At 40.0% G+C, this 15,763-nt stretch overlaps 1 protein-coding gene across 3 annotated transcripts in view; it reads right to left on the reverse strand.

Annotated features, from left to right (window-relative positions):
- Window positions 1-7,526: 7,526 nt before the first annotated feature.
- Window positions 7,527-15,763, reverse strand: part of PIP5K1B (phosphatidylinositol-4-phosphate 5-kinase type 1 beta) — a 122,852-nt gene continuing 114,615 nt past the window's right edge. For all 3 annotated transcript variants that reach the window (XM_055699898.1, XM_055699897.1, XM_027811986.2), the window contains one exon: window positions 7,527-8,265. In XM_055699898.1, the coding sequence (XP_055555873.1) occupies window positions 8,263-8,265 (3 nt within the window). In that variant the 3' untranslated portion in view covers window positions 7,527-8,262. The remainder of the gene's footprint in view (window positions 8,266-15,763) is intronic.

A 15,763-nucleotide genomic window follows, 5' to 3' on the forward strand; every position in this document is an offset into this window, starting at 1 on the left:
AGCAGCGCCGGGCCGGGGCGCCGCGGCGCCGGTCTCGGCCCGCCCCCGGTGCGAAGGAGCCTGTGGCTGCGGGGGCAGTGCCGGCGCCGCGGCGGGAGGCAGGGCCCCGAGCGGCGGGGCTCCGTGCCCTTCCCGGCCGCAGGCGGGGCTCACCAGCGGGCCGCGGCCTCCGGGCCTGGGCGCGTCAGGGAGCTGGCGAGCTGCTCCTGCGGGCTGCCGGGGAGGGGAGCGGCGTGTGTCCCGCCGCCCCGGGCCCTGCTGCTTCGGCCCGGGTACAGCCCGGCCGGATTATGTGTGGGGAAGAACAGAAAAACACATCCAGAACTTTGGCAACATCCTGATACAGGAGCTGTACATCACTCTTCTCGCCCCAAATCCCAGCCCTTGAGAATCGATTCATGCTGCACAATTTAACTTTGCAAACGGATGCCCTGGCCAAGCCGCTCCAGTCGGGATGGAAAAGCTCCGTTTCCAGTTGCGGCCGTTCCAAAGATGGCTTTACAGAATCGGCTGGCACTAGATTTACTTTTGCTACATGAACATGGACTTTGCAGTTTCCTAGATCTTAAAAATAATGGTGGTTGCATATAAATTGCTAACATTACGGACAATTAGATAAACAACTAGATCAAATTAACCAAACAGCCAAAACAAGCTGTGATTTAAGAAACACTATGGAAAGTGGCTGGTTAAACAAAGTTCTCCACAATTAGCTTTTTCTTTGATTGGGTGGTTACAAAGTTTATTGCAAAATCTCATCATGCTTATGTTGTTAATTGTAGTATTTTGCATTATGCTTGGATGTATGAAAACCTTAATAACACAGTCTCTGTCCCAACAGTCACAACGCATAATGATGGGATTAGAAAGAAAGGATATGTAAAGACATTGAAATAAAAGAAAGAAAGAATAAGACTAATGGGATAGATCAGAAAATATATATGTAAGTCTCAAAGGGGAGAACTAATGACAAATGGCCAAAAGAGGAAGGTGAAATAACCCAAGGGACTGATAAGGCTAACAGAATATAGTCAGAACACAGACATACTGACCCTGAAGAGTCTAACAGAATGCGGGTACCGTGACACTGAGGAGTCAACATTGTGGAACTAGGATAGGAAAAACATTTGCTGACCCTCTAATTACTGAGACAAAAAAAGCAACTATCCTCATTATATTATAATGACAGAAATAACTTCCCTTGAAGCAGAAACTTTAAAAAGGTACACACACCCTCAACCTCTGGAGCATCCATATCGTATATAATACAGAGTTACAGCCAATCTTATTTTACAATGACTAAGACCTCTGTGTGTCAAACTGTACATAAACCTCCTAGAAGCAAAGGTGTGCTAGCTTTGCGGATTTACCACCTAGCACCCATCTCTGTGCAGACATGAAATAAACAAATGTCTTGACTCTGTGTGTTTATTGGCTTTTTGCTCACCGGGTGAAGAACTCTCATTCTGGGACAGCACTACTATTCTCAGACAGGGAATAGTTGCTCATGGGGGATCTTTGTAGGCACCTGCTCAGGCAAAGTGATCTTGCTGGGTAGATTTACAAGGAGCTGGAGCCTGGAAAGGACAGAAATTTCAAGCAATGCTACCCAGTCCACCACTTAAAAAAACAAAAAGCCCAAGCAGGGCAAAGCAAAGTTGCTATTTATTTCTACCTTGCAAGGACTGGCGGTTTTAACATACAGGCAGTTCCTATACACCACAGGTGCCTGGCAGCATTTTAATTTCAGCAGCCTGAGCTACAAAGGATACTAGTTTGAAATTTAAAGTGTGCTGTAATTGCAGTAATTGCCTAAGATGTACAGTAAGAATCCACTTCCTGTAGTTGTGCTGTTCTGTTGTTATTGTCCTCTGACAAATTTTCCAAGTAGTTATCTATAGCTTTTCTGGACCTAAGCAGTAATGGAGAGGGATTCCCCCATTCTTGACTATTTACGACAAGAACTGTAGGACCCACTGGCAGTACAGAGAGGGAGCACTGGGACAAGGACCAGGGCTAGTATCTTGGGTTTAGACTTTATAACAGTCCAGCTGGACAACGGATTCACACCCCAAAACTGGAGTAGCTGCAAGTCACTCAAAAAAACCCCTGTTGAGATTCCAGTTCCCATTAACTGCAGTTAATTAATTACGGCTAACTGCACTGATGTGAGCTGCTTATATGGACCACTTGAGATGCAAATCACTGGTTTGTCCAGGAGCTGTTTTGGCTGTGTGAATACCTGAGTCCAAGGAAAGGTCCATTATCAGAATATAGCATCTACTCAGGGACCCATTCTAGGACAGTACTTTCTGTGACAGCAAGTATTCTGATCCATTACCTCCTGTACGGAAAATGTTACCCTGAGTCAGTAAACGGAAAATATAGCACATCATATATCACAATATATCACATCATAATCACAACATTATCAGAAGTTGACAGAACTTCTGATGGTGTGTTTCAGAAAGCAGTGAGGAAGATGGGAATTTTTATGTAGGTGGCTGGCCAAGTGCATACTGAGTTATTTAAATGCTGGTGGTATTGTGTTATTAATGATACGTGAAGATGTCAAGAATCTCATCAACAAGACATTTTTTATTGTTCTCTAAACTGAACAAATAAAATACGCTTTTAAAAAAATGCATTTTCTGTGGGAACACAGACACATTTCATTTGAGTACCTTCCATAGGACAGGACTGAAAGATGCAACAGTTGCAAGTAAAATCATAAATATGTAAAGCATACAAGTATTAAGAAGCTTACCACTGGTTACTGTGTGATGTATAATTTCTAAAACTCTCACTCAAGTAAGCAGCTGGCATCTTGCAATGCTTTAGGGAATATGTTGTCAAGTTTCTCACCACGAATTGTATTATTTTTTTCTTTAAGCTGAAATTGTTTTCTACCACACAAGAGGCAAAAGCCTGGACAATTCAAGTTGGCTGTGCAAATTTCAACTGAGACTTTGATGTCTGTTGTAGTTAAAGAGTTCTCTGTACTAAACCATATTATCTAGCTTGGTCAGCCTCTTGGCTTTTTCTAGCAGAGTCCTCTGTGCTTCCTTGCTATCTGTATCTTCCCTCAGACCTTGCATGGGTCTGTGTTCTTGCTGCATTTGGTGAGGGAAGTTTTTATACATCAAGCCAATAAAAGATACTCTCTAGTTCCTTGAAGACCAGCCCACATTCTTATCACTACTTGAAGGAACGAGTCATCTTTTTGCAGCTGTAATGGTCTACAAACTGAGATAAGGCCTGTAAGGAAAAATAGCTTTTATCAGACCACAGAATACATTAGTGAAGCAAACAATTCCTTTTTCATACCTTGGTGGGGAGAGGGGAAAGCAGCTGGAAGAATGGAGGAATGCCTGTTCTTTTATGCAGCATTTGATCTAATAAAAGATGATGCTTATTTACATTCCTATGAGAAGAGTATGAGAAGATATTTTCTGGTATTATCCACAAAGTTCCATAGTGATTTTCCTCTAATCATTCAAGGTCATATGCGACAACTCTCACTAGGAAATGTTCATCTTTTTCTAATTTAATGACAGATCAATGAATTTGTGTAGATTAAATATTTTCTCTGGTATTAGATTTCACTTACCAAATATTTTAAAAGATTTTCAACAGTGTTCAAGTTAATGAACTTCACACTACCAGCCAGGATCAAAAGGGCCTGAGTTAGGGGTTAGCAATTTAAACAGATTTCTTAATGTTTTTCATCTTGATTCTCATCCCTTCAGTAAATGTTGTTCATACTACAGCACTTTGGTATCAGTATCTTTTTAGGCTGGTGTAAAATAACTGTGAAGTAGTTCCAGATGCAAAATCACTGCACGGTCAGGCCCCATGCCTTCAGTCTGGAAAAAGCTGGTATCTTTCTTGTTGCAAGCAAGTGCATGTGTCATGTTAAGAAGGGGGGGTTCCTCAAACCCTTTATATTTGATCAGCCTATCATTTTCCCAAGAAAGACAAAACCTTTGTGTCCGACCAGCCTGTCCACTACCTGCATTTTGACAGCCCAGTGTTTCGGAGGGTGATTTGACTGACCTATTCAGGGACTGCCACTGACAGTGTTGCTGAGCCAAACCCCTTACAACAACGTCTCAAGTCTCCAGAGATTTATACAAAATGAACTTCAGCTGAAGACTTTTATTATACAAAATACAAGTTTGTGACAGAATAAGGTTCAAATACTGCTGGCGATAATATACTGACTGCAAAGCAAGCTTTAAACAACACAATAACAGCTAGCGTGAAGCTAGTCATGAAGTTCTTACCCAATAGGCATGTCTATGGAGGAGAAGACAGGTTCAGCCTGTTGACTGATCCCAGAAGTTACGATGGAGTCTTCCCTAACCTTTTCCCTCCTGTGCTCACTTTTTATACTTCGTAATATATTGCATATTCATTATCATACAAAGGATTGGTTAAAAGTTTCTTGCTTTTAATGGAAATTGATAAGCATCCTCAGATAGCACTGCTAAAGTTTTTCACTATCTACACATGCTCTCCAAGCAGGGTTTTGTTCTTTTTCATTGGGGTCTATTTGAACTGGAGGTTGTGATCTCTCACTGCCACTATTACCTCTGTCCTACTTTCACCTTATCAGTTTGGCCAGAACTTTCTCACTTGGAGGCTTCTTTCTGCGTAATTTACATAATGGTTTCTTTTCCCCCCCATCTGTTCTTTGTCTCCCATGGCTGACTCCCTTGATTAGAAGTCCTTTTATTCCTCAGCTTTGACAACCTTAGAAGGTGGGTCAGCTAGACGTAAACTTTCTGCACAGAAATGTTTAACATATAAACAATTTGGGAGTGTAGACAACAATTCCACCCCGTCCACCCACACACACACACACCCTGCCCCGGCCCCTTTTGGACTTAATTTCAGTTCAAGACCAGTTCATTTTCTTTACATTTAGGTGGAGCCTGAGTGATTCTAGTCATATGTATTTTTGTTACTGATTGGCATCACATGGCCAGTGAGGTGTAGTAGTACCTTGACAGCAGGTAACTTTGAGATGGAGGTGTGTGTTAGTGTTACAGTGAGATCATCTCATTGAAGGAAAGCAATTTTGCCATAATTGTTGGCTCAGCAGCGAACATCTTCTCATCTTATTGGCTGTGTGGTACCACCAGGTTCCCATTCCTGCAAGGAGTGCAACAGATCCTGGCCGCAGGTCTCCACTCCGCTCCACACTCCGCTACTCCTATCAGCTGCAGAGAGTACAACAGAGCCTGGCCGCAGTGTCTCCACCCCACTCCATCCTCCCTTACTATCAGCATGTGCCAAGATGGCAGGATGTGTCACTTAAGGAGCCGTGGTAAAGCAGATTTTGTGCACGTCAACCATCCTGAAAGCAGTAACTGTATTTTACTCTAAAAAAGCTTTCTGTAATACTACACATCCGTTAGGTCCCAGTTTTCTCTAATTCCCCTGCCAAAGTAATTTTCCCACAGCATGCACCACTGGAAATGGGCCAGCAAATAGCTTCTATGAAGAACAGATGGAGTGCACTACTGATTACTCTTTTATCGCTGTCTAGTATCAAGGGTTTGTGAAGACAACATGGAGTTACATGAAACTAAACTGCCTGAAGTATAAGCAAAGTCAAGAAGAAAGCAGTTCTTGGGATAGGTGCTAGCATTTTCAAACCACTGAATTCTAGTACAAGGACATGAAGTTGTTTATTTTTTTAAGCTGAGGACAACTATTAAGTGCTACCACCAAAGGCAAAGCTCACCCCCTGAATGTCATATGACTAAGTCACAGGGTCAGATACACACATTCGGAGTTACTCCCTACCTTCCTCTAAGCAGACATTAACTTGTGCTTTTTCCTTCCGGGCAGCTTGCAAGGCCAGAGTATTCAGATACCACTGCACACAAATCGCCCACCTTTGTGACCTAATTCTTCAAATTTTGCTCCCTGTGGTGAGTTCCATCTATTTAGACCTGGTGAAATAGATCAATACGTTACTTTAACACCCCAAGGATTTAATTATGCCTTCTGTATAAATTTTTTTACTTGGCATGCACTGCCTTATCAGCTTTATGGATATGTTTAAATGTCTTCACATTTTCATCAAAGTGCTACCAATGCAAAACATGAATGCAAGATGAAGAGAAACTAAATCCTTAGTCATGAAACATACACATACTTACAAGCTCCTGTACTCTTTGATGTTTAAAGCTTTATACCATTTCATGTGTTAGAGAAATAAATGGGTTTCAAGTTGCTGGTCATTAACATTGCTTAGCTGCCAGGCAGTCACAGAAAAAAAATAAATAAAATTTGAAGTGCACATGCTTTAGAGAAGGTTTTCGTAGTGGACTCCATAATCTATACAGGATGTCCTTTTGCAAGTGTTAAATGACTGTTTTCATTTATAAATGACTGCATCGAAGGGTTGTACACAAAGGATGGCTCAGTCTCTGAACTGTTTAGTATAGACAGAATTGTTGCAGTTAAGTTGTGTCCCCTCTGGAGTCTTAAGGACAAGTGATTCAGACACTACAGCCTGCTAGGTAATGGGGGAAAGGTGACATGTATGTGCTTTATGAAGGTTAATCTGGGTTTAAATTACAAAATGTCAGTTTTTTCCCCCAAATAACACTAGTCAGAAATATCTACTTTGCACAGAGACACATTCTAAATATGCTATATACTGTGCATGAAGGAGCAGATGCTTCACACAGCCATGCAAAATGTCTTTGCTCACAGAGCGTGCAAGTTGGTCTCTTGCATTTCTAGAAGGAATGGTGCAAAAGAAGTACTTTCTGGGGATTAAGCAATCTAATTTTAAAGCCTGCAAAAGAGGTAATCATGAGACATAGGCTCCAAGTTAAGCCACAGGCTCTACATGCTTAGAGAGAAAAAACCCCACATCTTTCAATTTCCCTATCCTGTGCATAATTAAGGAATAATACCCTCCTCCTTGTCAGGGTTATATGATTACATCAAAGTGGAAAAAAAATCCCACAACAAAACCTTGAATGAAAATTATTCAGAAGTACAAAGCATAATTCTAGGAATTAAAAGTGCCGAATTCTGGTTTTGCCAAGGCAGCAGGTTTGCTATACTTACTCCTAGAATAAATGTTACTACCAGTAACTTTCATAAACTTTCAAAATGACACCTGTGTAGTTTTTAAATACACCGCCACATCAAAGCATGAAATCTTGGATTGATGGCCACTGGTGTTTGCGATTATCTCTCTGATGCCAGGGAAATTAAGGAAGAAGAACAGTTTCTAGTTATCTTAAAATGATTGCCCATACTGAAAAACCTAAAATGCCTTTATGAAGCAATGCCTGTTGAGTATGTTCCTTTGCCTTTCCTACCCTAATTTCAAGATTCCCCTGTTCACTGTAGACGTGGTAGAAGAAAAAGGCAGATGCCATGTTACAGAGTGGTTGTCATATCTCTTGAGATGCCTCTCAAGACCATCTCATGAAGGCAGAGAAATACCAGAACAGTAAGTCCTGTACAGATCAAGAGCAGATAGACAGCTGTGATAGTCTTGAGAACAATGTATTTTATTCATCAATAAAACTATACTTTACAGTAGTATTTGCTAAATAAATTATATAATTTCTCTTTTACAAGAAATAAACTAAAATCAAAAATATTTCAAAGACAATATATATACACAACATAAGGCCTTGTTATAAATAACATTTTTTCCTCCTTTTCACCAACAGCAAAAATATCTTTATAGGCTCATTTCCACATAGTATGTGCAGAGGTTTACCCTAACCCTTGTATGACATCAATTCCAGTTTCCGCTGATGTGGACCTAAGTGATTAGAACTGAAGAGTCAAAACAAATGAGATTAATTTTATTCACCACTGTGCTTAGTTTTAAGTAGGTAAAGCAGATAATAATGTTGCTTATGCATAGTTACCGAATGCATGCAATCAAACTACTAGAGAGCTGGTAAGAAAATATCAGTTTCACGTCCAAAAAAGTTGATTGGCAATATAGTAGAAAGCAGCCTGAATACACAGTTCTTCACAGTTCAGCAAGCAACGTCAGATGATAGCAGAGTGTGGAATGTTTCACATCGTTTTTGCCAAGTCCATCAATCCTTTCTATGGTTCAAAGGTCCTGACACTTCTTAGAACAAGTTCAGTTGATTATTACTCTTTGTCTATTAGGCTTAGCAAATTCCTCCTTCTTAAATGAGGAGTGCAGAAAGTGCTCTTCATTAACCACGGTCACTTCTCTCAGTTTTAGTCTTCGTGTATTTGTTACTGGGAATACAGAAATGACAACAGAAGTCAAGACTTGTGTGTGTTTGTTTTCTTACATAATTATAAACAGGTAACATCTTTCCTCCCCTAAACAGGCTGCAGCACAGTTTGCTGGCGATTATTTTCTTATCTTGCCCCCTAACCAAAAGCATTGGTCCTTTTTCTTGTACAATGGCTAGCTCCTATGGTTTTGCAGACATTGCAGTATGCTTACATTACATGAAACAGAACCACTTGCTGCTGCAAATCTGGACATCAGAGAAGGCAGTCCAAAATGAGAGTGCTCAGCAGCTCACAACAGCTTTTATTACCCTGCACAACTGACTGGGGCCTTTGTTACTTAAAACTGTTAGAGGAAAACTGGCAGTCTTCATACAACATGTATAAAAGTCCTGTTAGCTTTTGCATGATACCCTTCCCCAGTTGAAAAAATCATACCTATCCAGCTGATGTTGTAGTCAATTGCATAGCAATCATTCTATTTCACAAAAAAAAAATATATTTACTTAATCATGTTAATGATTTAGTTTTCTACAGTATTTTCTACAGAATCAGCAGTTACATAAGAGAAATAGTTGATCACTTCTTAGCATCTCTATGGAGTCAGGGATCAACTGAAGACAAACTGTTCTCTTCCGAACGCCTTATTCCTATGACACAAACTAAGGATAAACTGACAGCTAAACAAACTATTGCAGTAAATAGAGTGCATCTCAGATCATGCAGCCAACATGGAGTAGGGCACTAAGCCAAAACAAAGACATTTGTAGTTACCTTACTCTAAAACCTTATTACAAGATATAACAAAGGCATAATTCCCATTTATTAAACAGAATTTTAAGGTCACCTTTATATTGTACTTTTCAATACAAACATTTAATTAACCTTTAAATAGTTCAACAACAATCTAATCTTGACTATGAACAACAACAAAAAATCTCCACAGGCATTTTTAAAGCTTATCTTAGAAAAAAGTAACCAGTAGATTTAAATCAGTATTTTAGTTATGACTTCTAGCGCTAGACCTTGAACCTTGAAGAATATTTCAGTATTGTGCTGTGGCAACCTTTAAACCTATTACTTTATTGTGCACCAGTGTTAGGGTGTTCATAATCACTGATGCTAGTGAGCACAGTGCTAATTTCTCAGAGGCTGTTCTCTCTTCTCTAGATAGCTGTGGTCTGGCAATGGAAGTCTATCTACTGCCATATTAGCACCTGAATGTGCTAAGGGAATAAAGTAGTATGTACTTACAGGACGCAGAACAATTTAATATGTAAAGCAAAATTGTTGGAGAAGTGAGTGAAATTGAAGACTGTGATATTTTAAAAAGAATATGACATAAAGCTAACAAGGATTTAAAAAAAAAAATTTAAGAAGCAGTTTGGCAGAAAAAGTTGAAAAATGCTAATACTGATAAACAAAATTCTGTTTTATGAAGCCAAGATAAAATAGTCAAAATTTTCACTAGCACCATCTAGTTTCTGGCTGAAAGCTCAGCTCTGAATGACTTCAGGTCCATTTTTGATAGATAAAATGGTCACTTAGCACAACTAGAGACCCTCTGGCCTTACCACTACTTTTCACTCTCTAAGGAGACTAGTAGTATTACTGACGCTAGCTTTGTGCTACTCCTCTAATTTCATAATGCAATTGTGATTAGCTTATTCTTGTTCCCTTTGCTCTGATACTTCCAAAGCATTTCAGAGGGATCAGCAATGGAAAAAAACATCAGCAAAATTTGCATAACACAATTGGAGAAACAGACCTGACAGAAACACACAGCAACTGCTAACTGGGTGAGTCAGTCACAGAAATGCTGTTTGTGGTACTGATGCCATTTTAAGGAGGCTGGATTTTCAGATAGTTTATCTTTCTGTCAGGTCCAGTCCAGTTCTGTGCAGATTTTTCTGGAAAAAACTCCCATCTATTTCAAGGCACAGGGCATGATCTTCTAAGCAACTCTGTACCCACTGCACAACTTCTGGCGTTACTTTGACTACAGATAAAAGAAACATAGAGCCTGAGTTCGCCCATAGCAATTGGGTCTGAAATGATAAATAATGGACAAATGACACTACAGAATGCATTCCTGAATCACTGTCTGAATGATATATACCCACACTGTGTGTATAGTGGATTTACAATGTTTGAACCTACTTGAGGCTTTTTGTATCAGAGCATTTTTGTGCTCCAGTTCTCTTTTCATGGCTTTGTTTTTGAGCTGATTGATTTCCTCATATGGTGCATGAAAAGCCCTGGGCATGAGAATGTGTAATTTAGTGACAATACGTGCTGGCATTTTAGCACTTGGCTTAGTCAGGTAATGTATCACTTGTAATCTGAAATTGCACCTTTTTAATCTAATCAAGTGCAGAATTCCCGTGTCTGATTTTCATGCCGGGGCGACTGAAATGTTGCTGTTACTTTGCTTCCTAAATAACACTGCTTCTGCAAGAACACCTCTGCCAAACTGCATTCATGTGCTAGGTTGTTTCACCTCACACCAGGTTTCAGTTTTTTAAGAGACACAGGCCTCTTTTTCCTCTCCTTTTAAGATCATGGATGGATACAGGGATAAGATAAGATAATACAAAGGAGCAGTTTCTGATTAAAACAAGTAGGTTTGCCCCCTTCAGCCTTAATTAAACAGGATTCTGCTCTGAGGAAAGAGTGCTTGATTGGTTCCAGTATGAGCACCTAACATTGTAAAAGATTATTCTGCTCTCAGGGAAAGGAAGGGTGTCTGTAAGGGAGGAGGCCTGAATTCCCTTCTCATAGTCCCATGTTTTTCCATCAGTATCTTCAGTGGAAACAGGCAGAGATACTGAAGCCTCCAGAAAGACAGCAGCACATCAGAATTTGAGGTATGCAGCATTAAGCTTGTTTTTACTTGTACCCTGCCTGGGAACTGCTTTAATTTCAGCTGTGCTTGTTATTACTCCACAACAGCACCCTGAAGAAAACTACAACATGATTAGAATTGAATTAAATGTTACGAAAGACCAAGAAGCAAAATATTTCTGAACGAAAAACAAGCACCTCATCAAGAAGTTACAGTGGAAGTACAATCCCCTAGCCAAAGCTGAATCTGACTAGGATGGTTCATTCAGTCAAAGCCAGGTGGGAATTTTCTTCTCTGAAAGAAGAGTACATCCTAAAAGAAAAACCTTAGGGTGATAAACTAAAAATAGCTGAACAGGCGAATATATTTGTACGAGAAACTAACCATGAAGATGAGCAGCTAACCAGTAACCTGGCATTTGGCAGGGCTTGAATATGAACTGGGAAATGCTCAAAGAGACAGGCCTTAATACAGAACTATGCAAGTGAGAACAGAAGAAAAGAGGAAGAGCACTGAAGAGCAAGAAAAGCCAGACAGTTTTGACACTTTATAAACAGGCATTTTATAGAACAATATTGGTAAATCTGCTTATCTATGCATCTACTGCTGATTTGAAATATAAAATCAATCTCCAGCTATGTTTTAAGACTTCAAAATCCTATAATAAAATTGGCATTTGGGCTTAACCCACAATGTAAGTAATTATAAATGTAACAACATTATCTATGCAATTAATCTGACACAGATCACAGCTACACTAACCAGCAAGCCCAGCTACACTAAATAGGCTGGGCTTGCTCATCACCACAGTTGTTCCATTCTTTTATTTTACAGAAGCTCTTACCAATCCTTTGCAACCATAACTTCAGTGGTTGTGACTTCTAAATTATACACAAGTTCTGCAAGCCTTTCCTTCAACAACAGGAGGCAATGCTTTATTTCCATGTAATAATTCCTGTACTACCTAAGAATCTTCCATTATAGTTAAATATACAGAAGTATTCTCCAAGCAAAATAGTTCATTAATGAAATCCTGTAGGCAGGGCACATGTTTACTTATTTAAATCCTATATTTACCACCAAAAACTTAAGATGTACAGCATCACAAGAGAGCAAACTTCAGTTTGTCGCTGTGCTATTTACATGTATGTTCTTGTCCCATTTTAGGTGTGAAGGAAATCAGGCCTAGTTGCAGTGAACCAATTAAAGTAATTCTTAAACCTTACTACTCTGATTTTACTGATATTGTAGTTCGTCAATATAATATGTCAGCTACCTTTGTAAGTCATTTCAAGGCTAGGCTAAGAAAACACAGTGGCGTACTTCATAATTGCACATGTCCCTCTTCCCTCTTCAGGGACAGAATGCTCAACTAAAGAACTTGGGAATTCACTGCAGAACAGAAGGAACAAGGTCATTTTAAGTTATTCTTTACTTTCTACATGAAATTACCACTTTTAAGGTTCTTTATTTTAGGTACTAGTCCTTAGTAACACTGGACTAAGGTCTTCTGGATCTGTTGCACTTGCTGATCTCTCGTAAGAAACTTTTGCAGGATTTGGCTTATATTTCCTAGTAATCAAAATCCATAGAACACAGTAGACTTTTGTGTTCAACAGTGTTAGCTGACATTTAAAGCTTTTCTGCTTATATATCAGCTGAAGGTGCCTGAACTGACAGCAAAAATATAGGCCTAGAGGGGAACTTAAGTGAGGAAGAAGGAAACACTGTTCTACTTGGTTTGTGGATTTCTACATCAAACTGCTAAATAGAAGAGTGTGAACATTCTCTGTTACTGGCTTATGTACAGGACACCTTCTATTGATCTCAGCATCTTTTGCTTCTAAGGAACTGATCTATCATTGTATTACATATTCACAAAAGCAAGAAACCTCCAATGCTTTAATTGTCTGCAAAGAAACATTTCAAATCTCCCAACTATTTTATATACCTGTTTCTATCTTTCTGCAATCTTTAATTAAAAATTAGAATTGTTTTAGTAGAATATTCAGTATTTGTTTCCCACTGTATAGTACTAGAATATTTGGAAATAATTTAGATTGGCTTATACTTACTACTCAGTACAGATCATGGTTATTTATATTTTATTAGCTAGGAAGAAGCTAGGTTTCTTAAGTTATCATCTGGGCTAAAAGATTTAAAAGAAAATAAACCAATGGAATTTTAAAGTAAACTTGGATTTAAGGATGTTCCTAACAGTGCTGCTTAAGAGTGGCAGATGCACAAAATGCTGCTTTGCTGAACCTGGGCTTTTTTCAGAACTGAGAAACTCTGGGCCCAGACCAGCTGTTTAGTTGCAAGCTCGAGATGTCTCTGTACCTGTGTCCTGGAACAAAAATTCTTGCTCTGGATTTTGGCATCAGCTGCACAGTGTGAGTCTGCATGGTTCCCTTAATGCAGTGATCCTCAAACTTTTTAACCAGGGGGCCGGCGCGCAGATGCAGTGGCAGGCAGCCATCTGCGGCTGCTTGGTTTCCCCCCCAACCCCCGGCGGGGGGTCTGTAAATACCGGGGGCCAGATTGAGGAGCCTGGGGGGCTGTATCTGGCCCGTGGGCCGTAGTTTGAGGACCCCTGCCTTAATGCTACACCCTTAAACCAATCCTCTTACCTGTAAAGAGGAATTTTCTTTTTATAAGCTCTGCTCCAACCCCACATTACTTGACTGTCTGCGTCTGTACACAACACTGTGCCATTCTAAAGCTGTTTTTTATAGTAAGTTAACAGAATGTCATTTTACTACAATGTCCTTTTTTTCATTCATGGGATCAAAAATTCATAGCTCTTATGAGGACTAAAATTTGTCCAAGAAGTCTAGCATTTCAAAGCAGGAGGCAAGGACATCAAAGGATTAGTGGAGTGACTGAAATTAAGCAAGTTAAGACATTTTTCATTATAACATCTAGCAGGTAAGCCTACAGCAGCTTGTCTTGCAGTAGGAACACAGACAAGGAGTATTAACTAACAGGATTAAAGGAAAATCTGGGAATGCCATTTAAAGCTACATTTTCTCCTCATGCTTTTACAAGGTCAAAATACACCTTGTAACCTTTTCAACTGAGGCTTAAATCAGCTAATGCAAACATTATTCATTTGCTTTATTTTTGAGACGTAGATTAGCAATGACTGACGTGATCCTAGTGTTCTGAAAAACACGCGTATTTCCCTTCTAGTTTGCATTTAATCATCCTTCTATAAAAATAAACCTGCCTTCTGCTCAGCAGCAGTGAATAAAACTGCTAACACATCACTGATCCTGTAGCATTAGACTTTCCTAACCAGAGGCTAACTGTTGTTTCGTGGTCTGCTGAAGGATATTGGGGGGCAATAGGGAGTGAAAGATCAGTGGACAAAGTAATACCTTATTCTTCTTTCTTTGACAAACACCTCAGCATAAGTACAGGTGTCCATGTGTAAGTTACAGCTCATTTCCATAGCAATCTCAAAATAGTTAAGGAGACATCAATACAGTGTGTGGGACAGGACCAAGGAGGCAGAAGTAAGTAATTTCTCAGGATGAGCTTGCCACTTTAGAAATAACATGCGCTTAGCCACAGTATCCAATTTCCTTGAAGCTGCCAGCCATTGCATACCTAGACACTTGAGGTAAGTGCCGCTGCCGTGTCCTGATCATTGAATTTTGAGCTTGGATTTTCAGGGTGCAGAGGAAGGGTGCTGATAGGTCAAAAAAGCATCTACAATTCTCTCCACTTAAGATCTCTTAACTCGTCCAGACCTTTGCTCAGGAAAATAAACACTGGGTACTTGTATAACATCCAGAGTTGGGTTTTATTTGTTCTGTTGATAGTGGTCAGTGGAATACACATACACTTACTGCAGTCTCCCAGAATGAGAGCATTCCCATGATGAATGCTTTACAAGCTGAAAACTAACTGAAGAGCTCACCATCACACCTGGAACTTGTAAGGACAGCCTTACAGAAGGTATTACCTATGCCTGTCACTAGATTTTCAGAGCATTCCACCCACCATCCACCCTACAGATTTCAAGCTTTAAAAAAAGCACTTCACAGTGCTCAGCAGTGTTAATGATAACCAAGATTATTATATTATAAACCAAATTCAAAAGTTACCAACAAAAAATGGTTTCTCTTATGTGGGGCCAAGAGAACCACAAAACACAGAACAGCCCAGGCTGGAAGGGACCTCAAGAAGTATCTGGTCCACCTTTTGTGTGAGAAGGAGCCTGAGAGTATCTGTTCCATCACATCTTGAAAACCTCCAATGATGAGGACTCCACCATGTCCCTGGGGAGGTTGTTCAGGTGATTGATCATTCTCACTGTAAAATTTCTTCCATTGAAATGACACCTCTCCTGGTCAACTTGTACCTGTTGCCCCTTGTCTTCTTTCTGTGGTTCCTTTCAAAGAGAGGGCTTCTGTCTGCTTTGAATATGGGATAACATCTCCCCTGAGCTTTCTCCAGGGTGAAAAGACCCAAGTCTTTCAGTCTTTCCTCATGGGGCATTTTATCCTGCCCTTTGATCATCTTCATGGCTTCCTTTGGACCCTCTCCAGTCTGCACCTTGAATTGCGGGGCCCAGAACGGGAGCCAGTACTCCACGTGCAGCCAGAAAAGTGTTGAGTGGGACGATCACATCTCTATCTCTGCTAG

Source organism: Falco cherrug, chromosome Z, assembly GCF_023634085.1.
Source record: "Falco cherrug isolate bFalChe1 chromosome Z, bFalChe1.pri, whole genome shotgun sequence".
Taxonomy (NCBI): domain Eukaryota; kingdom Metazoa; phylum Chordata; class Aves; order Falconiformes; family Falconidae; genus Falco; species Falco cherrug.